Raw genomic sequence first — 27,574 nt, 5'->3', positions numbered from 1 at the left:
TAACATAAATTATTATTTTAAACACTTTGAAAGGAAAGTTACAAAACAACTCGAAAAGATTAATAATACGATATTTTACAAAATATTAGTTTTCGATATTTTGAAGTTTAGATAGCATGATTGTTTCGATACATCGATTTGATGAATGTCAACTCAGCATTAACTATTGGCCTGAAAACCTGTTTTGTGGCTCAGCTTCACAGTTCTCTCCCTCTAAGCCAGGCTCTGTCAGCAGATATTCCACACCTTGTTTGCTCTCTCTCTCGCTCTGTCTTTTGCTCTCTCAAGTTAACAGAATCATGAGCAGACTCTGTTATAAGTTGTAATTTTTGTCTATTCAAACTGATCTTAAATACCCTCTCTTTTATATGTACTCAAGAGCTGGAATAACCTATTTAACTAAAGGAATACATTGCTAATTAGTTTTAGCCATAAACTAATTCCTTGGATTTTAATCTAATCACTAAAATCTTGTTTGAACTAAACACTTGTAATAGAACTTCTAACTTGTAAGGGCATAGAAATTTCGCCATTGGATAATGTGATCATTCTACTTTTTTTTTCTTCTCTAAATTGGCTTATACCGTCAGCCGTCGAAATGGTGGCAACTCTGTTTGTGGCAACAAGTGGTTGTTGTTTTTTTCCCCCATTTCAGTTGCTGCCTAACTGTCGAGGGAGTTTGTTGTGTGTGTGTGTTGTTTTTTTTTGTTTGTTGCTCCGCGGCGTGCCACGAAAACACAACTACAACTACAAGTTAAATTGTTAAAGCTTGGTTTTTGTTTTAGCCCCCCTCTTTAAATATAAAAGTAAATTGCCAAAGTGCCGCGCAATAATTTTGTTTAAGACTTGACTGCAAAACATATACATAGATACATACATACATACATATAAATATCTAGAGATCAGAGAAAATCGGCAACATTTCCCCTCCAACATTTACACCAACTAACAGAGCCAATTCAACAATGTAGCAGAATTCTTCTAATGTTCTCTGTGTTCTGTGTGTGAGTGTGAGTGTGCGAGTGTATATGATCTGACGAAATGACGTTAAAAGCAACAAAGTAAAAGCAGCGAAGAAGAAGAAGGGCAACAGAGAGTGAAAGAGCGAGAGCAAAGAAGACAAAAAGAGCACAAAACAAAACGTGGAATTGTTAACTGGAGAACAACAAAAAGAAAAACAAGTGAGTAGTGAAAAAGATATCGAAATATATATCTATACATACATATAACTCCCTATACATATACGTATATAGGCATGAACGGTTCTTTTCGAAACACTAATCCCCCCTGAGCCGGTTCGAAAATATTCCTGAAATGTTCTTTTAATCAAGTTTTTCTTCTAGTTATTCAATCAAAAGTTAAAGTCTTAGTAACGTAATTCAATTTGCATTTTAAAGTCTTTTTTAAATTAAAATCTAGACCTAAGATTCATTCATTCAAGTCTGTGATTATTGGGACATTTATTCTTACAAGAATAGAATGAATCAGTGAGCAATTGAACAAGTTCTTGAATAAGTAAAAACGTTCACTTCTTCAAAACTGATCAGGTATTCTGTTTGATCATATAGCGGCTTTTGACTTTATTTATTTACAAACAATTATGTTTTGAAATCCAATTGAAAGATATAATAATGAACTCCTTTAGGCCTGCTGGTTATTTGAATTTGAAGCTCATGTATCTTGCTTGCCTTTTAGGATACCTAAGATGCCAAATATATATGAGATTTGTTCTTGAAAATATTTCAAAAGTAAGTTTTAATATTTTGCTAATAGGAGTTGTATTTGCCTATTGGGATATACTTTTATTTAAAGTATAAAAGATTATAAGATTATAACTTTATATTTGCAAATCATTTGTCATATGTTGACTGTTTTCTATCCGAAAGAATCCCGTAAAACATTTACTAAACCGACACAACAATTAAATTTTTATAGCATACCTAAATAGCTGATGTAATAGATATGAAAACAATATAAAGTATCTGTACATATTCAATGATGGAATTTAGCTTATTAATTGATTTTGTCTATGAGCTCATCTTGTTTGCATCTTACTGGCTGCATACTGCGCCCAGATACGCGCCAACACCTTACAAATACACACACACACACACACACACACACACACACACACACACACTGAATATAACTAATCGAATCCCAAAAATAAGTTGAAAAGAAAAAGACAAGGTTCATGGTCATAAGATTCGTTGCTTGGGACTGGAATTGGGACCTGTTCTTTCTAGTTTTATATATATGTACATATATATGTATTTTTTTTCATCAGATTCGATCGATATCAAATTATTGTGTAACGGTATTTGCCTATGCCATTGACTGCATTCAGTTGCATAACTTGTGCATGTGTGTGTGTGTGAGAGTGTGTGTTAACGGTTCAGTTTTCTTTTCGTAGGGAGCGGTCAGAAGCTAGACCCCCACATTCAGTTTGCTACATTTCAATTTACCGAACGTTTTGGCCACAACCACGACCACGACGATCAAGACGACCAAGACCAAGACTATGATGACGACGACGACGACGACGATTTGGCAAATCATGCCAAGAACGATTTCAACGGTATAAGATGGCAAACAGTTAGGCCGTGCAAAATAAGAAAAACAAACTAAAAAAAAAAAAAAAAACACTCGCACACACACACACACATATATAGAAAGATATAAACGAAAAAAAGTAATGAAAAATAAAAAGAAGTTTTAACAACAAAAAATTTACTAGTAAAAAAAAAAAAGAAAACTGGTTCCGGCCACAGAAGAATGCCACTTTGTCTATGTCTATGAGCTCTCCGCTCTGCTCTCTGCCTGCCTGGTCGATGTTTGTTTGTGTGGCACTTCCGTACAACAACTCAGCAGGCAGGCAACAGCAACAACAACAATAATATGAAGCATGGGCGTAGCCATAAACAAATGTCGAGGACTGTAAAGGAGTTTTCCTTAGGAAGAACAAATTGCCTCTCATCCTACACCCGTGTCATTCTCTCTCTCTCTCTCTCCATATGATGCGCTCTTTCTACTTGTATGGCCATTCTCCCGGCATTAATTCTCGCTTCGGAAATTCTTAGTTCACGTTCGTTGCCTAAGTCTTTTGTCTTTTGGTCTTATTCTTCGACCTCTCTTCCCCATCATCTTCGCTTTCATGCAGTCGTGGAAACATCAACAACAAATATTTAAAATAAAAAATGCATAACAAAGGAAGTCTCTGTGTGTGTGTGTGTATGTAGAGCTGCTTACGTATATATGTTAATGCGACAAAGATGTTAATTGACTTTTACTTTATTCAAACATACCAATTGAGTGAAATTTAATTTGTTTTTTCGGTGTTTTTTTTTGTCTCTTCAGCATCTAAAAAGTTGAAAAGTTGAAAGTTATACGATAAATAATTGAAAAAGTTTATTAAATATCTCGAGTATTTCTAACAAAGACCCTGAAATAAAAGTTAGACTCAAGGCCGACTCGAGCTCTTTAAACCAATAATTAGTTAGTAGTATGGTTAGTTTTTAGATAAGATTAAATGTCAAATCGAATTTTTGTCTTGAACAAAAAAAATGTTTATTTAAAGGACTTAATCAGACTGATTTGAAGCATGTTTTACTTTCAGTAAAATGTGAAATATATCCAAAGCTTAGATGAAACTCATTTGACCTTTTGCAAACCGATTCAACGAGACTGATTCCAAACTGTTATGAGTTTAATTGGTCGATACAGAGCATGAAATGGATTTATTTATTATTAGCAATATGCGAAAAACATGTTTAGAAAATGATTTTTTTTTTTTTTTTGGCATGGAAATGCAACTAAATGTAAATGTACTTGGCCTCTATTTAAGGAGTTCTTTTATAAACGCCCATGCGTTTTGGTATTGTGGGTGCGGCTGCCCCACGATACCTAACGCACCTATTGTAGGTAGTTAAAATGCAAAAAGAGGAAAAAAACGAAAAAAAAAAAGACTAACCTAACGCAAATCATGCGGCACTCCCCGCAGACACAAAGAGAGACAGAGACAGAGAGAAAGAGATTGACTGAGTGGGATACATTGATTTGGATATAAAATTTGATTTGCAGAATATTTGATAGACCAAGCCTGAACAGTGACAAAAAAAAAAAAAAACAAAAGTAACAAAACAAACAATGCGCTGCCACTTTCAATTGTCTTCTTCAGTGCAGTAAAAAGGCAAAAAAAAAAAAAAAAAAACGCGCCACAGACAAATAAAACAAAAGTTAACAACTTTTGAAAATTTCCCTTTTTGTTTTCCATCGTGCATATTCGCAGTTTCAGTGTGTGATCGATGAGTAACAACGGCAGCAACAACAACAACCTACGACCAACAACAACAGCAATCTTTGTGAGTTTTGCTTCTTCCAAAGGTTTATTGGCCTTTTGGCTTACTCTTGGTCTCAAGCGTGTGTGTGTGTCGCCATTTTAGCTTTGGACTTGGCTTACACCATTTGGTTAGTGAAATCGTGCACCGACTTTGGCTTTGACTTCTTTGCTAAATATATATATTTCTACATGCCATAAGAAATTTTCTATTTGCTCAAGCCCACTGAGACACCATAGAAGGAGAGAAGGTGGAGACCAAAGAAGGCGGGAGGAGGATGGGAAGAAGAAAGAGGTGGAGAAGAAGGCTTTTAAGCGGCTTACCAAGAAAACATCTGACTAGTCACTCCCTAGACAGGCTCAAAACTCATAGAGGAAGGCATCAAAAATGATTGCTTGCTTTTAGCCAATAATTCAAACTGTCACACACAAACAAACGCACACACACACACACACACACTTTCGTACTGTGACATGATGATTATAAAAATGTTTCTTCTGTATATAAAAAAAAGAGAGACAACTGATTTTTAACCCCTTGATGCTTATCATTTAACTTTTTTTTCTCAACTGAGAAAATATTTTCTGAAATCTGCAATTAAAAGTTATCATTCTACTATTGGAGAGTGTATAAAAATGTGATTAGATAATTTATTGAAAGTAAATTTAGTGAGATCGTTTTAATTTCAAGGTAATGCACACACGCACACACACACACAAACACACACACACACTCATTAAGCACGCTAAATGAAATGTGTTAAATGCATTTAATAAACAAAATTAATTGCTACTTGAATTGCAAATAGTTCATTGCATAGTTCGTCAAACTGAGATCTATTAATAATGAATAAAACACAAAATACAATTCCAAAAACTACAAGAAAACTTAAATTTGAAATGGAAATTGTTGTAACACGATCTTGTTAAATAGAAATAATTAAGCGAGGCGATTTTTGATTAGGTTTTTGGTGCGTGTTATGTCTGCAAAAGTCGAAGAAGACTTTGAGATGTTTTCACTGGCCATATTTTATTTTTTACAAAATTTGATTTATTTAATAGATTTTTTTTTTTTTGAATTTTTGGTTGGGCACACCCCAAAAAAAAACGCAAACGTAAACGCCAACATTAACCACAATCCCCACAAGCCCCAGCCACAAAACAACAACAAGCAACTTAGCTATGCTAAGAATGTCTACGGCATAGAAACAAAAAAAAAAAAAAAAAAAAAGCATTAGAGAATTGAACGAAAATTCAAGTTGATAAAAACAACTTGAAACTTGCTCAAGACACCGCACACCATACACCTGTAACATGAACTGAGTCTGTGTCACATGCATAACTTAGCATTTAAACAGGTGCGCAGCAACGGCCTAAAGAGTCAGTCAGTCAGTCAGTCAGTCAGATAGTCACTCAGACAGTCACACCTAATATCTTTCCATCGAGAGTTGATAACAAATCGTTTTTAGAAATCGTCTTCGATAAACTAAAAACTCTTTCCCATGTCCAATATGGAAATCAAGCGCACATATCATAATCAAAAAAATAAAAAATTCTATAGACATATCAAAAGCATCGACTGTTGGATACCCATGAAACAATTGATAGAGAAATATGACGAATTTAAATAAGCGAGAAAAATCGAAGAATATTACTTTTAAAGGAACTAACTTTGGGCTAAGTAGTATGCCCGTTGGGTAAATATATTGGCTGGGTATTCAGCATTCAATAAAATTCTTGAGCAAAACGAAAGACTTAGGCAACGAACTTTTTTGTTTGTCTTTTTACATTTCTCTCTTTCTTTTTGTTGTTGTTTTGATTTTGAAGGTAATATGAAGAACTGATTGGAAGTAGAATATTATTTGGATATATTGGTTATTATATTACAGATTGATGATGCATAATCGCATAATGCTATTATTATATTTACGGTTGTTATTGTTATTATTGTTGTTGTTGTTATTGGTGGTGCCACTTTAGCATAGACATCAGCCAAGAGCGGCGACTGCAGCGGCGGGCCAAACAGCGTCTTATTATTGGAATGCGGTCGAACTCGTAGTCAGGCCAAGATTTGTGTTCACAGTTGTCTGTGTTGGTGTGTGTGCGAGAGAGCAAACTATGTGGCTGATAAAGCGACAAAGCGGCCAACTGAATGAATGACTGACTGACTGCCTCGCCTCTCTCTCTCTCTCTCTCTCTCTTTTTGGCATTAATGCTCTCTTTTGGCGTCTTTGCCGAAACGAGTTGCCGCTCTTAATTTACTTTGCCAAAAACATTTTTAGCCACAAAATTTGTTGTTACTATGGCCAGATTCCAAATTTCGAATTCCACATTCATCCGTAACCAAAATCAGATTCAATCTCTATTCAACACATGTTAAAAAAAACACACACACACAACTAACAACAACAACAACCAAACTAGCAAAATATTTTCTGTCTTTTGCTACGTCACTTTTTTTTCTTCTTTGACTTTAGTTTTTGTTTTTTTTTTTTTGGGGTTTTGGGCATAAATATTTATGTTAAAGGCATTTGCAGCAAAACAGGTGAAAGTTTTTTTTTTTTTTTGCCTGCCTGAGAAAAGGCCACAACAACAACAATATCTGGTATCTTTTTAATATTCTTTGAACAGTATATAAATATGTTTATACTGATGTACATATGTATATGTATATGACTTTTGTATTTGGATATTTTCTTAATGGATTTAAACAATTCTTCATACATATATTAATTAGAAATTCGAATCAAATTAACATAGAAATATCATTTCTATAATATGAATCATTTCTATCGAATGAAATTCAAAAAACAAAAATGTCACAAAACCAAGTCTTAAACAGATCAACCTTTCTGTTTGAGAAACTAATGAAATTAAGACATCAAAGTTGTTTAACTATTTTGTCCTTGCAATGAGATGAAATACAAATGATTTTAAATTAGTCAAGGAAATCTGTGAGTTCCAACTTGAAAGAGTATATAAACTTCGTTGTCGAAGCATTTGAGGCAATTCGACAAGTAATCTGCAATTTAGTTTTTATCGAATCTTCTCTTAAATTCATTGGCTGTTGCATTTCGCTATGGATCTCACAACCTGTAAACAATTCACTGCAGGCAGGCACTGCAACTGCCAAGAGAAACAATCTTTACTTTCATTCATTCATTGAACACAGCGTCTTGGCGGCCTTCGTTGGAGCCCGTCACCGTTGCCAACAGACGTCACATTACTGTGAATTGCTCACAATCGCAATCACAATCACTTGTAAGTGGTGGACCAGGAGGGGGTGGTTTTACCCCATAACCCCCCCCCCGTTATCTGTGATAATGCTAGGTAACAATTTTTTAATATGCCAAAGGCTGACGATGTTGTTTTTTTTTTTATTTTTATTCATTTTTTTTTTTATAGAAAGGCAAGAAAAAAATTAAATAATTACGTGAAGTTTTTTTTTTTTAGACTGTGAAAAAGTTGAGTTCATAAATAACAACTAAAAATCATTTCTTTTTCTTCTTTTTGTTTTTGTATTTCTGCAGCAATGTATAAACCGCAAATTTGATGAACCCCAACAAGAAAGACAGACAGACAGAGAGCCCCAACTAAACTACATTCAGAAGCAAAAATCAAAAACATCACAACAATAGATTAAATAAAAAAGGAAAATCTATTAACAATTTGATACAAGGCAAAATATTAAACGAAGACTAAGGACAGGAAGAGGAGGAGAAGGAGGAGGAACATCATCACATACAGCCAGCCATGGACTGGGCCGAAGGTGATTTGGTCTGGTTCGATCCGGGTGTGGGTCATCCCATACCCGGTGAGATACAAGAAGTGCATCGGGCTGCCCAAGTAATTGTTGTCCAGGCACTAATCAAGGGCAAGGTAAGTCAATAAGTTTTTGAACGAGATCTCGACTTTCTCTCGATGGTGCACACACACTTATTGCAGTCAGTGTCAGACATTCGCACCTTATTTTCGTGCGTTTGCAAGTATTTGATTTTTCAATTTGACTTTATATTTCAACAAAAAGTGTTTTTCTCTAGCCTAGGCCTGGGCCAGGCCCTGTAACCAGTTGGGTTTAAGTTTTTTATGAATGCTTTTCACTATTTTCACTATTTTGAGTCAACAGACATGATTTTTTTTTTTTTGAGGTTCGTGTTTGTTTTTCTATTTGTCATTTGGCAGCCCATGTGGAATTTATGGAATGTTTGCTTGTCGGTCGGTCGGATTCAGTTTGGTTCGGTTGATGTGCCAATATTTGAGTCTATGTGCCAGTGTGTACCCAAGTTACTCAAATGGTATCTTAACAATTAAATAAACAGCAAACAGCATGGAATAACGGAAGCATTTTGTAAGCGAAATCCGTTGAGTTAGTTTCTTTTCTGTTGTTTGGTTTTTGTTTTTTGGCCAGCCGCTTTAAGTGGGTTATGGGTAATGCATGTTGCCCCTACATACTTATATACATACATATGTACATACGTGACCTGATAATTGCTTCAAGCTTTTTGAGCCGGCGGACTAGCAATTTGTGTCTGACGTTTCCTTTTTCCTTTTTCCACTCTGCAAACGGTCAACAATTATGGCTGCCAAGAAGAACATAGGCCAATAGCCTCGGACAGGTAGCCACTAGCGTTTAGCGGTATAAACCTCACCCAGCCACCCGTCTGATGCCGGTCAAGCTTCATTCAGAATCCATTGCACATGCAATGAGAGAGAGAGACAAAGCAAGAGAAAAAGAGAGGGAGAGAGAGATAGGAAAACAGAAATATGGCCAACTGGGAGCAAGCTTTAACTTTGTATCCTGTTTGGTCTGGTTTGACAACTTGCTGGCCAAGTTTGCCTCTGCTAAAGAGCAGTGATGAGAACAAAAAAAGCTAGATTATTGAACAAAAAAAAGGCTAAGCCGAATTCTAAGCTATTCTTGTCATCACATCAAAGAAAATGTTTTATTTTTCATTCAATAGAATGGGGTTTCTTGTCGTATACGTAACAGAAGTGAAATGAGAAAATAAGAACATTCAGTATGCGGGATCGCATATTCAAAATGATTAGATTTCTTGTCAGATTCTACAATATATCAGGCAAAACCATTCGAAGGGCATCGCATCTAAAAACCAAACCAAAAGTTCTTCTGCTAGACAAATCTGATGAAAAGAAAAAAGCTGAAATGACAGCACTCATAATGAGAGGACTCCATGCAACGTGCCAATTATAATGATTGATAAATTCTAACTGATTATAACCACCTGTCAACTATGGCTGATATCCTTTTGGGTATCAAAACAATTGGTGTTTTTTTTCATGATTCGTCATCGCAGCAGATTGATTTAGTTTTCATTTGGCTAATGGAATGCGTAGCAATCGAATGAATTGGCAACGCTTCGATTGATGTAAAGAAGAAAAAGGGCGGCAATCTGCTGAGATGGTGGCGTCACTTTTGTTTGTTGTGATGAGTGAATTGACAGTCAGGTGCCTCACACGATGCAGCAGTTCTGCTTCTGGCTGTGATGAGGCGAGACGGGATCCAAACATGCATAATGTGTAACGGTGACGAACTTAAACTGGTTAGCCGCGAAGAGAAAGTCCCCACTCGAAATGATGTTTCTCTCTTCTGGTTAATTGAATGGCGATCAAAGAGATCAGCAGCAAGATCAAAAGCCTCCATCCCCCATCCCCAATTCTCATAGCCAACTGTGGATCGAGAGATCGGGTTTCCACTTGTGGCTGGAGTTGAGTTTTTCTTTCATTATTTTTCGTTTTTTCTTGGCGTTCTGGCCAACATTAGGAGTGTCATCTGTTTTCGAGGTGGGTTGGAGAGTGGGAAACGTGTTTTTATGGTTTGGGGAAAACTGTGGCAATCTGACTTCAGGTAGATTCCTTTCAGTTGCATTCGAGACGGCATCCAATAACGTTTCAGCTAAACTCATTGTTGTTGTTTAGATGCGTATAGTACGGTTCCATTTGGAGCCTTGGCAACGTGGTGGAGGCGGATCGGTAACACCAAGTCCGGCTCAGTCTCCGTCATTGGCTCTGCTATCGCCACATGTGCTGCGACGCCAGCGTCCGGCGAGCATGGAGGATATGGAGGACATATCATTGCATACTCAAAGTCATCCAAGTCGACATCGTCGACTGAAATGTCGCTATCCGCAGGTGGTGAAGCGATTATCTACACTGTGCAGTGATGTGATAGCGCGACATGTGAGAAGAGATTTGGATGGGGAGAAAATAATTTGGGTTATTTACGATTTCAACTCAATTACTAATTATCTTTTTCACTCTCTGTCTGTAGCCACAAACGTTTGCCCTGCAACCTGGTGAGGGAAGCCTGCGAGCACGTCAGGATCTTGGAAGCAGCGGTGTAGAGGATATGACTCTGCTGGATGACCTACATGAGGCTTCATTGCTATGGAATCTCCGTTTGCGCTATGACAAGGGCTTGATTTACACTTTCGCTGGCAGTATACTGATTGCCGTCAATCCGTATAAGATGTTCCCGGATGCCTACGGTCTGGAGGTGGCAAAGCAATATGCCGGTCGCCCACTTGGCGCGCTGCCACCACATTTGTTTGCCATTGGAGCTGCCGCACATGCAGCTCTACCCTCGCCCCAGGTGGTCGTCATATCAGGCGAATCTGGATCGGGAAAAACAGAATCCACTAAGCTAGTGATGCAATATCTGGCTGCCGTCGTACCTGGAGGCGGATCCGCTTCGGCAGTCATCACCGAACAGATTCTTGAGGCAGCCCCCTACTGGAAGCATTCGGTAATGCCAGAACTGCCCGCAATGATAATAGTTCACGATTCGGCAAATACCTTGAGGTGTATTTCAAGAGTGGCGCTATAGTTGGCGCCAAGATCACTCAGTATCTTCTGGAAAAATCGCGCATTGTCACACAGGCGCCCGGTGAGAGGAACTATCATGTTTTCTATGAGATGCTTGGTGGCCTCAGTGAAACGGAACGCGCCAAATATGGTCTGTTGGAGGCCGATAAATACTTTTACCTGAATCAAGGAGCCACCGACTGTGCCAGCGGTCGTGTGGACTGGGCCTCTCTTCAGAGCGCCATGCAAGTTTTAGGTGTATCCGAGGGAGAACGAGAAGGAATTGTCCGGGTACTGGCTGCGGTTCTTCATCTGGGCAATGTTTACTTTCATCGCCGTCAACTGCGTCACGGACAAGAAGGTGTGGAGGTTGGCTCAGATGCTGAAATCAAATGGGCTGCCCATCTGTTACATATTAGTGCCGAGGGATTGCATAGAGCTTTGACTAGTCGCACTACCGAGGCACGAGCGGAACGTTTACACACTCCTCTGGGTATTGACCAGGCATTGGATGCTCGTGATGCCTTTGCCAAGGCACTCTATGCTGGTCTCTTTAACTGGCTTGTGTCCCGGATCAACTCGATTGTACAAAAAAGGTGGCACCCATGATGCTCACCGCATTAGCATTCTGGACATCTTTGGCTTTGAGGATCTGGCAGAGAATAGCTTCGAGCAGCTATGCATTAACTATGCCAATGAAAATCTTCAATTGTATTTCAACAAGCATGTCTTTAAGCTGGAACAGGCGGAGTATGCTCGCGAGCGTTTGGAATGGACACCACTGGCATGGGATGACAATCTGCCGGTGATACATTTGCTGGCCAAAAAGCCGGTCGGCATTTGTCATCTACTAGACGATGAATCCAATTTCCCACGTGCCACTGACCTTAGTTTCCTGGAAAAGTGTCACTACAATCATGCCCTAAGCGAGCTGTATGCCCGCCCCCGAATCGGAGCCCAAGAGTTTGGAGTCACCCACTATGCCGGCCAAGTGTGGTATTGTGTGGATGGTTTTCTCGACAAGAATCGTGATGCCTTGCGTGGCGATGTTCTAGAATTGCTGGCCTCAAGTCGTCTGACTCTGGTTAATGAGTTGACCAAACAACTGCGTGCCCAACGGGATGCCGGTAAGACCCTTCCCAAGGGTAGTAACGGACGTTTTGTCACCATGAAGCCGCGCACGCCAACAGTTGCCGCTCGGTTTGCGGACTCTTTGCAGCAATTGCTTCAGTCAATGGGCCGTTGTCATCCATGGTTCGTTCGCTGCATCAAGCCGAATCAGGATAAGCATGCCTTGCGCATGGATATGCCGTGTGTGTTGCAGCAATTGCGGTATCTTGGAATGTTGGACACAATTCAAATCAGACAAAGGGGATACCCAGTGCGTTTGCGTTTCCAGCACTTTGTTGAACGCTATCGGCATCTTCTGTCTTCTCCGCTTGCCCGGGGTACGCCCTATCGTGAGCTTTGTCGAGCTTTGCTGGAAGCCATGCCGCGTACAGGAGTGGAGGGACCAGACTATCAGTTGGGAGCCACACGAGTCTTTTTGCGTGAAGCTCTGCATCGCGCTTTGGAGAGCGGACGAACGGAGCGATTGCGTCATGCAGCAGTCAGCATACAGCGGCACGTTAGAGGCATGCTAGTGCGTCGACAACTGGCCCGTCGCGAGGTGGCTGCCACTCGACTGCAGGCCCGTTGGCGCGGTCAACGGCAGCAACAGCGCTTCCAGCGGCTACGACGAGGCGCTGTCACTGCTCAGCGCTTGTGGCGCGGCCGTCAGGCACGAAGGCATGTACACCAACTGCGCTCCGATCATCGACGACGACAAGAGGCGCGTGAGGCGGCCCAGAGAGCGAGGGAAGCTCGCGAAGCCAAGCAGGCAGTTCTGGAGAGAAGTCAACTTAGCTATCTGGATATACCAGCAGAACTGGCTTTTATTTACTCCAAGTTGCAGGGTTGGTCACCACCGCATGGAGATAGGAATTTAGTTAAAGTGCTGGGTACAGTGCCAGGACCTCCGGCTCCTAGTGTACACCTACCTGATGACTTGGCGCAGTTCTCGTTTGGAAAGTTTAGCAGCGTCTATTGCAATGGCTTGCGACTGCAGCCAAGACGGGAGCCCATTACGGCGCCTTTGCTCACACGAGCGGCATCTAGAGATCAGGACTTCCAGGATGCTTTGGCAGTATTCAAGCTCATCTTGCGCTGGAGCAACGATAAGGCTCTGGAGGGGGCTAAAGAGAAACTATTAGCGGACTATATTGTACACAAGGCTTTGAGTTCACGCGGCCTGCGAGATGAGGTTTTGGTTCAAATCTGCAATCAAGTTCATGGTCTGGGCCAGGGATCTACAGAGGCGACCCGTTTATGGCAGCTCTTGGGTCAGTGTTTGTGTTGCTTCCAACCAAGTCCTGCTTTTAGCAAGTATCTGATGAAGTTCGTAGATGACGAGGCACCAGACCCAATGAGGCAAATGCTTCTACGTCAACTGCTACGCCAACAGAGCAGCGGTTCGGGCGGTAATGCCTGTCGCAGCTTTGTGCCTTCCTGGCTTGAGTGGCGCTCGTGGTCCCGCGGCAGTGATATGGCCTTGCCCCTTACCCTACCCGATGAAGCCAGCCAGACTGTGGCAATTGATTCATGGACAAGCTGTGAAGAAGCCGCTGCCCTTGCAGTGTCTAGTCTGGGCGGAGGTAGCCGAGGATGGACTCTAGTGCTTGACGATGGACAGCAGCTAACAGATAGCTGTGGACTGGACTATGTAATGGATCTAATTGCCGAAAAGGAATTATGTCCAGCTTTCCCTGCTGCCAGAAGCGATTTATTGCGTTCAGGTGCTAAATTTATGCGCACTTCCTTACCCGACTCCGTGAAAAGGCCGGCAGTGCCGCCTCCTGCTCCACCCACTTCAGCAGCAAAGGAAGATGCCCCACAGCAGCAGCGGAGAAGCAGTCGGGAGCTGCTTTCTCGTAGTTCTGCATTAAATGAACGTTATTTTGAGCATGAACCAACATCTTCGGCAACAAGCCCGGGTCAGTCCAAATCGCGATCAAAGTCCTTGGACGATTTGTTAGCCGGTGACATAGGACAAGGTCAGTCACTTCCCCTGCCAGATTGTGACTCTGAGGAGCCCTTGCATACGTTGGGCTTATCGGAGAGTCGTCTTAACGATCGCTATCACTCGGCAGAGCGGCTTGCACCCATGGGCAAGGAGACTGCCCCTCGGTATCAGAAATCCCAGCATGCCGGTCGTCGATCCCATGCCGCTTCACACGGATCGCACTCTAGCAAGTATATGGACAAATCGGAATATGCCACCAGATCATCTGCCATGTCCGATACCAGTGAAGCTCCCTCTCTGGCCTCGCACGTGCGACGCGTAAGAGTTCCATCGCAAGCGTCGGATGTGGATCAGTTCTTGGACGATCTGTTTAGCCCAGTATTGGATGGGTCCCTGGACGAGCTGTCCGATGCCCGATCCCTGGCAGCCAGTATTCGGGGCGGCGGTGCCAAGCCAAAGCAGTCTGAGGAAAGTAATTTAAATGATTATCTTGATGGTGGATTGTTCGTGGATAATTCTTTGCAAAAGTTGACTCAAAAGCAACAGTTAGTGGAGTGTATCAGGGGCGGTGGTAGCACGGATCATGTAGCCACTACCACAGGTGGCAGCAATGGGAGTGATCCTCTTATGCATCAGCTAATGCAAATGCCAACGGAGACGGAATCTGCACCGGCTCTGTATCAGCAGCAGGTTCAGCGAGCCTTCCTGCAATCGGCCATGGCCCAGAATCTGCAGATTCAGCAGCAACTTCTGGCCCAAAATCAAGCACTCCAGACCTTGCTTACTCAGCAGGCAGCTGCTGCAGCCGCGGCCACATCAACATCGCCACCGCCGCCAGCAATTGGCAGCATTTCCATTTCACCGCCTCCTCCGCAATCGCCTTTGCGGCTTAAATCAACGCGCAGTAGTCTGGTGGTTATGGAGTCAGTCCATCCTCCAGCACCACCACCACCGCCACCCATGCCGCCACCGTTGGAGTGCAAAGATCCCTCGGAGACGCGACACTTTTTGGATCCTTATGGTCGTGCGAAAACCGTGAGAATCGGCAAATGGCGTTGGCCACCGCCGCAAGGTGAGCCACAATTCCAGACAGAGGAGGATTTCTTTGCCTTTAAACTGCGCCAGCAACAGCGCAAGACAACGCCCCAGGCGCAACATCAGTTGATTTCCGGTTCCAATGGGTCAACGGGGGTGGGAGGAACTAGTGCCACGGCCACGGCTATTGAGTGGGAGGAGTTCGAGATCGAGAGTCCAACACCGCCGCTATTAGGTCCCAGCCATTCCACGCAGCTAATGCGCAGCAGCATACGCCTAGAGACGACAACAACAACGGCAAGCAACTCCCGAGACACTCAAGATGCTGGACCAATGCAATCTATGGTTACCACCACAAAGTTGGCCAAGAAGAGTTTTGAAATCGGAGCTGATCGACCGCCACCGGGTAGTGTGGGCAAGCTTAAGCTGAGCTCCGAGATGCGCCAACGCCTGGAACAGGTTACAGCTGGTCACTCGGTGCGTTCCACAGTTTCGACTAAGTCGGAGCAACGAGCTCCAGCCAAATTGGAGGACACTCGTAAGTTGATGCTGCAACAACAGCTCGGCGGCCTCTTCGCAAGCGTGAGTTCTGGTGGAGCAGGCCAAGGACCAGCTGGTGAATCACTGGCCACAGTGCGCACCCAGATTGAGCGCATGGAGGGTAAATTGTCACCGCCTCCAGCTCCACCAACGAATGCTTGGCCAGGTGTACTTTTGCCCCCAGCACCCAGTGTGCCAGCGCCACCTCCACCCATACGGCCGCCCAGCATGGCACCGCCAGCGCCACCACCAGCTCCACAGAGTCCGCCGGTTAGCCGGACGCCCGAACCGGAGCCCGACTATCGAAAGGAGCATGTGCCCGCCTTTATCCAGCGTCAGGAACGTGATACTTTCGGGGCAGTGCGTCCTGGTATTATGCAGCAGCAGCAGCACCACCAGCAGCAACCGATCCATCATCATCACCATAACGCTCATCATCTGGAGGAGCAGTCGTCATCGGTTGTGTCTGCCTGGGAGCAAAATGAGCGCGAAAGATCGCGAAGTCGCAGCAGATCACGTGATCGTGAAGATTATTCAGAGTCCGTATGGGATAGAGCAGAAGTGGAGGGTCCTGCCTCAGGCAGTGGCAGTGAAAAGGAGCGCGACAAGCGAGAGAGGGAGCGTGAACGTCTGTACGAGTTACGCCAGGTGGAGCGTGAGAAAGAGAGTCACAAGGTTTACCAACCCGCTCCGCCTAGGGTTATCCAGGCCAGTATCGAGACCATGTCAAAGTCCTCTTCCCCATCCACACCGGCCACCTTCCGCACACACATGGCGCAGAGATATGAGCACGAGCGCAAACGGAAGAGCTCGGCCAGCTCCGGAATGCGTGAGGAGCTGGAGCCGATAGCAACACCTCCGCCAGTGCTGGTGCCGGCCCCAGTACCACCGCCGCCGACTACGACATCGGCATCGTCTTCTACATCTGGTGCTGGACTTGCCATGGAACCGGCTACATTGGCTTCTGTGGCAGGAATAGGGCAGGGGGCCAGCGCCTGTTTGACCTACAATCGCGTGCCATGGAAGTTGCGTGTGCGCAAGGAAGTGTTCCAGCCACACGAGCCCATCGGGCCACCTGTCGCCCTGGATCTACTTTTTGCCCAGGTGCTTAGCGATGTCTTTGGAGTTACGCCTTGTCTTCGCATTACGCCGCAAGAGAAGAGCTCCGCCCTCAACATGCTCCATGGCCATGGTGTTAGTGTGGACACTTTGGCTGCTCGCGGACAGCAAGTCCGTGCTTTGGTCAAGCGACATTTGGTGGACATGGCCAGGGATTGGCCCCTGTATTTCGCCCGGCTCTTCGCTGTGCAGGGTGCTCCACTTTATCCCGATGTCAGCATCATGGGCGTATCGCATAGTGGCCTCTATTTGGCCCGACGCGATGCCGACTATCTGATTGTAGTGCAGGCCATCTCGTTTGCTGAGATCCAGAATGCAGTCACCCTGCCAAGACCAGCTGCCCTCCAGCTTAATCTGCGCAATGGCAAACATTTGGCATTGCATGCCACCCGAGCCGCAGCCATCCAGTCGATGATCACCAGTTTTGTACAGGAGTTCCGCAAGGTGAGTGAAACCCCCCTAACCACTAATCCGACCAACTCGCCCACGGATTAATATTGATCTCTTTACCGTTGCAAATGTACGAATTGCTTTAACAAACAATCTCAACATAAATGCGCACAGTTAAGTTACATTGCTGTACCAGTTTCAGTCAGAGATGTGGAGAGAGAAAGACAGATTACAAACAAGAGCTTGAAACGATCTCTAAGCTTCCCAATCACTTTAATTTAAGCTTAAAGTTGTAAACTTTCTTGTGGGTAAAAGCTTTCATTTCGAGTAGCATTTAAGTTTGCAGACTTTGATCACTACTCTACTTAAACTACACTTCAGCGTTGAAACTAGTTGAGAATTATAACTAAATTCTAGCGACAAAAGTAGTAGGTTCTAGTAGGATCACTTTACATGTGTATTTCCGAAATCAATTAGCCCTTACTCTATAAGAAAAGATAATATATTTCACTTAAGTCCAAGCAGTGTCCAATTTGTGATAATTAACATAGGAGTTGTTCATTCGATTTGTCAGTCAGAGTAATTTTTACGAAACTAAAGGATAAAGATAACTGGTAACTTCTTTTCTTTAAAATCTTTTAAAATCGAAAAAGTGTATAGTGTATATTTTGATATGAAAGAAAAGTTAAATCAACAATCATATTTTCACTTTTTGTTCATCATAGTCCCTAAAGTATGCAGTATATTTTAAAACTGGAATTTTCATGTCTATTTGATATTCGATTGATATATATTTCTTTGCCTTAAATGAGAAAGAAGCTCAATGGAGACCAATGATTCAATTGATCCAAATACGCTTAATACATATGTATATATACATTCATATATGAATGATATTCATAACTTGATGCGGTTTGACTATTTGGGATTAAACATTGCTCTGGTAGCTCGATTTTCCTTCCTCCCTTCTTTCTTTCATTCACTCTTTCATGCAGTTAATTTAATTCATATTATGCGTGAAAACTCGTCAAATGCCAAACCTAGAGTTGGAGTTGGAGAGCCCCTAACCATGGCTACCATCGTGAAGATACCTAGACTGACCAATGTGAGAGATGCGTTGCTAGATGGGAAACAGTTATTTGTAGCGCAGCTTGCATAGTGTGGGGAGGGGAGATTTTTCTGCTTACTCAAAGGCGACTCCAACTCCAACTCTTTCTCTTTTATTTTTATTTTATATATTTTTTTTTTTTGGCTTAACGCTCTGACGGCTTGGCTAGACGGGGCTTAGTTTGTGTGTGTGTGTGTGTGTGTGTGCAGTTTTCACTCAAGTTGGTTAACTCAACTGGCTCTGAGCCAGAGCTCAGGCATTTCTGGACACTCTGCAGCTGTTCTGCTCCGTTGCGAGTGAAATGGCTAGTCAAATGGCTGGGGCCATTCGCGTTCGTTTTGACCAGTCTGCCAAGTTTTCAGTTGTTACAAATGTGCGGTAACGGCATCACGCAGAGCTCCCAGCTTCAGCATCAGCTCCAGCTTTAGCTTTACTTTACTTACAAATTCTTTTGACGTTCGTTTTGTTCCGTGCCGTGCCGTGTCGTGGTCTTGTCTTGTCTTGGTTTTCTCCATGTTGACCAACTTTTTTTTCTTTCTTTCTGTTGCTGTTGTTTTTTTTGTTTTTTGTTTTGTTTGTTTCTTATTGCTTCTGTGAAATGTTTTTGTTGAGCATACTATAAACATAGCTGTAATGTGCACAAAAGCTAAATATTTAAGTCAAATCCGGACCTGAGATTGACCCACAAAATCAGAAATTGTTGAATAATAAAACGATAATTTTATCTTATCAATGCATTAAACGATAACTGCATCTTATCAATGCAAAAAATCCATAAACTTATGTACTTTCCTTGCCTTGCAGGTAAAAGGAATCTTCTTCAGCGTAGAATGAAAGTTCTTTCTATTATAGTTTTCTTACAATCTCTATCTGAAACTATATAGTCTCTATAAAGGCCTAGGGCTCTTTCCTAGTTGGATTCTTTATGTTTCATGACCTTTTAATATCTTGACATTTGTTACAGATTCAAGTCAAGCTTTTTCAAAACAATCTTTTAAAATGAAACTATTTTCAAAAACAAATTCTTCCTCATACTAAAGTCTGAACCAACAAAAAAACTTATTTAACAATTGGCAATCATCCATCCGTATCAAGTCAGCAAACAATTTGGCTAATGTAAATCCTAAATAATGAAGCTCAATTGTGGCAGGAAAATAGAGACAAAAGCTATGGCATATCGTGTGTAAATCAATAACTAAAAAGTATATATATATATATAGATATAAATAAATACAACACGCATTAAATTGCCGCAGCAATTTCCACAAACGAAAAACGGTCGAAAAAAAGTAAAAAGATTAAAGGCGAAAAATAACAATCACGTATTTTTGTTGTTGTTATTATTGGTGTGTGTGTGTGTGCGTGTGTGTGCGGGAAACGCGTTTTTCCTCGAATTGATAGCTTGGCAAGTTGGCGGCGGCGTGTAAACAATATTTAACATTCATTATGGCCATGTAGTTTGGCCAGTTGCTGCCGTCTCTGCGGCCAAACTGGACGCTGTTCATCATCGACGTCGTCATCATCGAAATGCAATAACAACTTTCACTGGCACGCGTGCAACATGTGGCCGAGGCGTTCGCGATTCCGATTCCAATTTCGTATGGCCCATGGATTATTACTGCTAGAGACTGACTCTGAGATAGAGATTGCGATTGCGATTGCGATTGAGTGACTGACTGACTGACTGATTGACTGCACCCATTGACTGCGTGGCCATGTCGCAGAGTGTGCGTAGCAGTAAATCCTGCCAAGTGCCGGCGAGTGTCAAAAATAATGTACAACTCTCGGCTGGAGGAAGTGTTCCACATAAATTTAGCAGCATTGTGAATAAGGTGGAATCGTTGATCAGTAAAATGCATCACGATAAGGTTAATAACTTTAAGCTGCTACAGCAGCAAGGCCAAAATCAGCATCAACAGGGCCAGGGGCAGGGACAGGGGCATGGGCATGGCCAGGAGGCCAGCTGTAAATGCGCCTCATTGGATTCGCTAAATAATTTAACAGATGCCGATAGCTGTGAGGAGCACGAAATGCTTTATACCGACTCAGATGATGCGGAAATTGCCCATATAACGGGCACCACATCGGCCCAGGTGCATCATCAACAACAAATGGCTCTACAGCGCGGTTGTAGCAATCTGGACCAGTTGACCAATGAGAGTATTCGCGATCTTAATGAACAATGTTGTATCTCATTGGGCGCCGAATTGAATGGAGCTTCTGCATCGGAATTGGACAATGATAATGCCTGGAGTGTTGAGGAAGATATTGTTTACAAATGCTGCAACTCGTCGACTATCACCACCTCTACATCCCATTCCATATGCAATTCCACATCCAATTCCATATCGGTATCGACCACAACCAGCTTATGTGAACAGTGCTGCTATGAGGAGCAGCTGCAGCTCAACCAAAGAGACAACAACAACAACAACAACAATGACGAGCAACTCCATCAACAACAACATCAGAGTCCAACGGAAACGGATGATAAATCATCATCATCATCAGAGTCTGAACAAATGGTTGACTCTCTGGCAAATACATTAAATTCAAATTCCGCAGCCGCTGCCAATTGTACTCTTGGCCTTGGTCCCGTTCCTGGTCCTGGTCCTGGTCCTAGTCCACTCACTATGCCAACTCCATTATTGGCCGGCAATCTACTGGGCAATAAAACGCGTCGAGTAAGCAATGCCAGCAGCGGTTCTGTAAGTCGCATGGAAACTATATTGGAGGAACCAACCGAATCGAAAATTTCAGTTAAAGAGATATTGGCCCGTTTCGAAACTATGAACACCAATGAGGTAGGCCAAAATACCCACACCAAATATGAATTACGAATTGAGCTTAAGTCGACTTTAATACTCTCTCGATAATGGGTTTTCATTAGGGCTGTTAAGGGCTAGACTAACTAGATCAAAGTGCTATGCTCTAGATTATGGAAAAGTTTCATAATGATTGTTTAAGAACTTAAGAGAACCGTCACCCAACACTCTGAGATTAGCTTATAAATTAAGCTGCATTTCCGATATATTGATCGAAGATCTTTTGATTAGAGAATTGGCTAAAAGTTTTTGATTTTCTATTTCTAAATTGTTTTTGTTCTGAGAAATAGTTTGGTATTATAATTTTTTATAAGTTAAAAGTAATTTATTACCTTAGCTTATATAAAACTACAAATTTGAGAAATTTTTAAAAACTTTTATATCATTTTTAAATTTTCCCCATAATCTGTTGATATATTTGCATCTCTTCCACAAGTGCTTTTGGGCTATAAATCTAAAAAATTGTATTTTATTTTGTTTGTTTTTTTCAATTTGGGGGCGCATTTCTATTGACAGTCCAAATAATTAACTATTTCCGCTTTAAAAAAGGTAATAGGCCTAAATTTTCCGTTTATAATTTCATTTAGTCTGTAAAATCGGAAGCAAAACCAGAAGAAAACAACAAAAACAAAACGAAAACATACATAATTACCAAAAAACACACACACACACACATTTATTTCACACCTTGCCTCAGGTGTTGTGTCTAACCGTTATAATCAGTGTGGGGAGAGGGGCGATAGGTCGGTGGGGAGGAGGATGAGGCTTGATATCTTGATGGCTGATGTTTGGTTGAATCAGCACATATAATCGCATTATTAGCGTGCAAACAAAAGGCACATGGCCAGACAGCAACCAAATAACTACTAACTACATCAGGCAGACAGGCAGACAGACAGACAGACAGACTGACAGACAATCCACAAACTGCTGTTTATTATTATATAATCATCAACATATGTATCTTGGCATCATCAGCATAGTCATCTCTATTGCCAGCTTTTTGCGGTGAGCTAATTAGGAAATAAACCCAACGATCATAGGTGTCGATTATATAATAGTCCAAAAAACAACATTATGGCAACATTGGATAAAATGGGCTAATTTTTTTATTTTAAACTAACAAAATGAATAACTGAATTTGAATTATAGATTCAAATGAAAATAGCTAAAACTAGTTGAGAATTGCAACTAAATGAGTTAAAATTGGGATATAGCAATATTTTGTTTTTTTTTTTCCTTTCGTTATCAAGAAAACGCACAGACATATATGTAGATTATTAGGTAGAAGATCGAAACCTTTCTATTGAGTTCAATGACCTTAGCCTATGATGATGATCCAATTGCAGTTGCTTTATGATCCAGGAACAAGATCTATAAACCAAACACACTATATAAAAGCTAGAATATTAAATTTTTGAGGGTGACCCAAAAACGAGAAGTGAGAAATAAAAGTCGTGCCGCCGCATTCATTATCATTCACATAGCATCTATGTATGTATGTATAAAGTATATCATTATCAGGCCATTTCATAGTTGAAAATTGTAATTTAACTGTAATTTGATTTCAATAATTTAATTACACTTTTTTTCTTCTTCTTTGCTTTGTTGTTGTGCGTTTGTTTTATTGTTTGCTCGTCTCTTTTGTATGACTGTAAATTACTTTAATATCTTTTGCCTGTCATGATGTATGTGTGTACACACACACACACACTTTGTCGGCGTGTGTGTGTGTGTATTTTGGTGGCCTGACTTTGGAATGGATGTACACATATGTGCGAGGAGACGTGTAGGGGGAGGGGGGCACACACATTAATTCCGAATTTTAATTAACTCGAGCAAAAATAGCAAAAGGAGGCACAACTAAGAAAGAAAGTTGCTGACTCTAAGAGATTATATATTTGAAATTAAAGTTTATATCGTATTGTTGGTAACCCTCTCCTCCCTGCTCGACCTACCCCATTTTACCCCCCCCCCCATAAGAAAGAGAAAAACTCTTGCTCACCTTTCTTCCATTTGATGGTTGCTCATATTGTTTTTCCAGCAAATTGAATTCGCATTGCAGGCGCCAGAACTGGAACAGATATACACATACACACACACACACACACACACACACAGTTTGACTGCGGCCAGGCAGTTATTTCCCCATCTTCCTTCTTCTTTACCTCCTCCTCGTCGTCGCCATCGTCTGGTGTGGGGCAAAACAAGTCATTTGACCCAGTTGCGTGCCCGGTTCTGTGAGACATTGTTCTAAATTATAACTGTAGACTGTAGATTTGGTTCGCAACAACTTCAATTGCCCAAAGATCGCACGTACTATATTGCCATTGGCCATAGCCGATGCAATCCGATGGAATCGAAACCATTTGCCATTTGAGTTCTTAGTGACACTTTGTGTGGTTCCGGCCAACATGACAAGGAAAACGAGAAGAGGAGTATCAAATGCGATCAACACAAGTAGTTGACACTATGTTTCTTAAAATTTGGCCAAAAAAACTTGGTCATTTCTTAAACAGATCTCTTCAACTCTCTATATCGGTGTTGAGATTCCTGTGATTTAGTTTAAGACAGTCTCTAACTTAGCAGCCTTTTTTATAGCGCTCAACTAATAATAATTATGAATATTAGCAGCTTTTTTACTCATGAATTAGATAATGGCCAACTGATTGCCAGTTAGAGTTATATGTATATTCACTATATTTATAGAGAAATTAAACGTATATGTATTGGACTAACAGCAACAATGTGACTATTAATAGTTTGTTTTATGCTTATGGCTTTTGTTTCCTCTCTTAAAAAAAGAAGAAAAAAAAAAAAAAAAAAAAAACGCAGATTTCACATTTTGTCTATAAATATATCTACATAATTGAATTTTCATCAACCTTTCCGCACCAGAAAAACCCCCCTCAAAGCCCATTAACACGCTTTCCTACCTTCCCCTTTAATATTTTGCTAAGAAAATAAAAATATAAATTAAAATTAAAAACCAAAAATACACACAAAAATTGTAAGCATAATTTGTTCAAATATGGCAAGTTGATTGATTGGAGAAAGATTTCCGCTTTCTTAAACAACAAAACTTTTACTAATTGTAAGTAAGTTTTGTTGTTGCTTTTGTTTTTGTTTTTGTTTTTCGCATGAGTGTGCAAAATGCATTTATTTTGAGATAGTTGTAGGGGAGTGCACGGTGAGTGAGGGGGGGGTGAAGAGGCGGGGGTGAAAGCAATGGCAAATAAATTGCACCAAACAAAAATTAAAATGCAAGCAATAAAAGTGAAAAATGGCCAAATAATTAAACACTTTCGTTGCCAAAAATGCAATTCTTGCCTCCTTTAATATGGAGCCACGCCCACATTCGCTTTGAGTGAATGTGTGTGTGTATGTGTGAGTGTGAGTGAGTGAGTGTGTCGAACCGGTCAGTCTGGTCAGTCACTATACACACTGATCACACTTCCATGGCATTGGCCAAAAATGGCGACCAGCAACTTTCACAATAACGAAACAAAAATATTTGCCTTGCATTTTGTGGCCAATTAATAAACTAATCTAACCATTTTGTTGACATTTTTTCTTTCCTTTCTTAATGCCCAGTCGCAATCGAAGGCATCGACTCTGTCATCGGGTGCCCGGGCCGCTGCTCAGACATTGAATGTGCCGCTAGAGCGCCTGGAATCCCGCCAGGCGCATGCTCAGCGGAATGAACATGGCAATTCGAATGGCGAACTTATGTCGCGCTCAATGGAAGGTCAGCAACAGGAATTGAATCATCATCATCATCAGCAACAGCAGCAACAGTTGCAGCAGCAGCACCAACAACATCAGCAACATCAGCTGGACGATGCCATAGAGGAGGAGCAACAGCAGCAGCAACAGCAACAGCGATTTATGAAGCAACAGAGCTATTTGCATTCCGCACGCAAATCAAATGCTGGCCAACAGCAAAGCCAATCCCTAAGTAATGGCCAGCAAGAGCATCTACAACAACAGCAGCAGCAGCAACAACATCATCAGCAGCAGCAGCAACATCACGATCTGGATGCCAACTATATGCAGGATGAGAATAATGGTGGAACACCGCCCTCAGTGACCAAATATTCGCTGCTTCAGTTTGCCATGCAGCATTTCCGCAATGAGTAAGTTGTCATTGGGGTAAAGTTGTGTGTCCTTTGTCCTTAATCTTTTCTCTCACTTGGCAGTCAATTGCGCGATACGGATCGCCATCATGAGCGACATCAGTCGGCTGCAAATCGCTCTTATGCCGAGCTAGTTAAATGGCAAGGTCATGCCATACGTCTCCCATTGCTACGATTGCCCAATGACTTGGCCCCCCTGGCTCTGGAGTGTTTCGATTGCATATTGCGTTACTGCGGCGATATACCCCTCGATCCGGATCTCACCGAGGTGAAATGTGTCTACACAGTGCTTATGGTGAGTTGTCATTATTATGGAGATGCGAATGATTGAGATTCATTGCTAAATTCCTTTACAGCATTGCCATAAGTATCTGGCCCTGCGGGATGAGGTTTATTGCCAGCTTATGAAACAGACCACAGCGAATCGTTCACCCTGTCCGGATAGTTCGCAGCGTGCTTGGCGCTTGCTAAGCATATTAGCCGCCTATTTTGGTTGCTCGGATGCATTGCGTCCTTATTTGATGGAGCATCTGACATCTGCAGCATCAGATCGACGGCGTTCGTGTCATGGCACAGCGGCAGTTTGCCTGACCAATTTGAGAAAAACCGCACGTTGTGGCGGTCGCAAGAATGTGCCCAGTGTGGAGGAGGTAACCGCCGTTTCCGCCGGACGTTCGGCCAGACGGCAAATCTATAGACTACCCGGCGGGGCTGAACGTGTGGTCAACACCCGCTGTTCCACTGTGGTGGCCGATGTCATCGCCGAATTGTGCGCCCTGCTTGGCGTTGAATCGGAGGCCGAACAGCAGGAGTTCTCCTTGTATTGCATTGTCCAGGGTGATGCCTTCACCATGCCGTTGGCTGCCGATGAATATATTTTGGATGTGACCACAGAGCTCCTGAAATCTGGCCAGCCATTCTATTTGATATTCTGCCGTTCTGTTTGGCATTTCGCCTTGAAGCGAGAACCGGCTCCCATGCCACTCTATGTGGAGGTGCTATTCAATCAGGTTGCTCCCGACTACCTAGAGGGTCTGCTGTTGGAGTTGCCCGGCAATGGAGTACCCATCCCCGAGATGGTGCGAGATATGGCCAGAATTGCAGCACTTTTGCATCGTGCTGCCGACTTGAGTCACGTGCCGGCCATGAAGGAGATTAAATTCCTGTTGCCCAAGCCGGCGCTGGGTATACGTGAAATACGTCCAGCCCAATGGGTGGGCTTAGTGCAATCAGCCTGGCCCCAGGTGGCTGGCCTTAGTCCCGGCCAGGTGAAGGCCCAGTTCTTAAATGTGCTGGCCACTTGGCCGCTATTCGGCAGTAGTTTCTTTGCCGTCAAACGCATCTGGGCCGAGGAGGGACCACATGTCGAGGACAATCACAATCCCATGTGGCGTGATTTGATCTTGGCCCTCAACAGACGTGGCGTACTCTTCCTTGATCCCAATACGCACGAAACCCTACAGCACTGGAGTTTCATGGAGGTGATATCCACACGCAAGGTAAGCCCAGAGCAAATCGACGATAAAACAAAAACAAAATACTTACCACTTTAATTGTTTTCCTCAGGTACGATCCGAAGATGGCGCCCTCTTCCTGGACTTGAAGGTGGGCAATCTAATGCAACAGCGGGTCATACGAGTGCAAACGGAACAGGCTCATGAGATATCCCGTCTGGTCCGTCAATATATAACCATGGCCCAAATCAGTCAGCGGGACAAACGAGAGCTCAACTAGACGCAACGAACACTTATCTTTATTCAATCATAGTTATTAATCATAATGAAATTTTCGATTGATTATTATATATTGGTTTACTTTTTTTTTTTTTTTGTGTCAATTTTTAAGTCGTAAAAAAGTTATATATATACATATAGTTTTAGATATTTTCTATAATGCTTTTAGCTCGACCCCTTTTCCCCCTCCACACACACACACAGATACACTCTCTCACACACACACACACTTCGGCAACTAACCGAAGGCCATATTTCGTCTATTTTGTTCTGTCCAAGCGATTATCATCGATTTTAGGCAAATCCCGTGCAATTTCGAGAGCATCTTTCGTTTCGATCAATTTTGTTTAGCACCTAAGAAATGTAGCAAACATTATTATTATTATTATTATTTTTATTATTATTAATATTTTTATATATAACATACAAGAAACGTTTTTTTTTTATTTTGTCTTTGGAACATTTGTTA

The 27,574-nt window shown here is 42.1% G+C and overlaps 2 protein-coding genes across 2 annotated transcripts; both read left to right on the top strand.

Moving 5' to 3' along the window:
* Positions 1 to 674: 674 nt before the first annotated feature.
* Positions 675 to 27,538, top strand: LOC137587040 (unconventional myosin-XV-like). Its single transcript, XM_068303279.1, is given in 9 exon segments — positions 675 to 1,181; positions 7,867 to 8,215; positions 10,626 to 11,076; positions 11,079 to 11,749; positions 11,751 to 17,357; positions 24,831 to 25,372; positions 25,436 to 25,667; positions 25,729 to 26,871; positions 26,939 to 27,538. Coding segments are annotated over 8 exon segments (8,940 nt in total). The 5' UTR covers positions 675 to 1,181; positions 7,867 to 8,089; the 3' UTR covers positions 27,107 to 27,538.
* Positions 20,127 to 21,287, top strand: LOC137582509 (serine-rich adhesin for platelets-like). Its single transcript, XM_068297088.1, has one exon. It carries the CDS (start codon positions 20,127 to 20,129, stop codon positions 21,285 to 21,287), a length of 1,161 nt encoding a protein of 386 aa, XP_068153189.1.
* Positions 27,539 to 27,574: the final 36 nt, after the last annotated feature.

This window comes from Drosophila tropicalis, unplaced genomic scaffold, assembly GCF_018151085.1.
Source record: "Drosophila tropicalis isolate 14030-0801.00 unplaced genomic scaffold, ASM1815108v1 contig_158, whole genome shotgun sequence".
Lineage (NCBI taxonomy): Eukaryota > Metazoa > Arthropoda > Insecta > Diptera > Drosophilidae > Drosophila > Drosophila tropicalis.
Note: the sequence above shows the minus strand (reverse complement) of the source record. Positions and strands in the feature narration are given on the sequence as shown.

Bases quoted from the DNA above. Each gene is read 5' to 3' on its own strand.
- LOC137582509 (XM_068297088.1), top strand. From the start codon at position 20,127: ATGTCGCAGAGTGTGCGTAGCAGTAAATCCTGCCAAGTGCCGGCGAGT.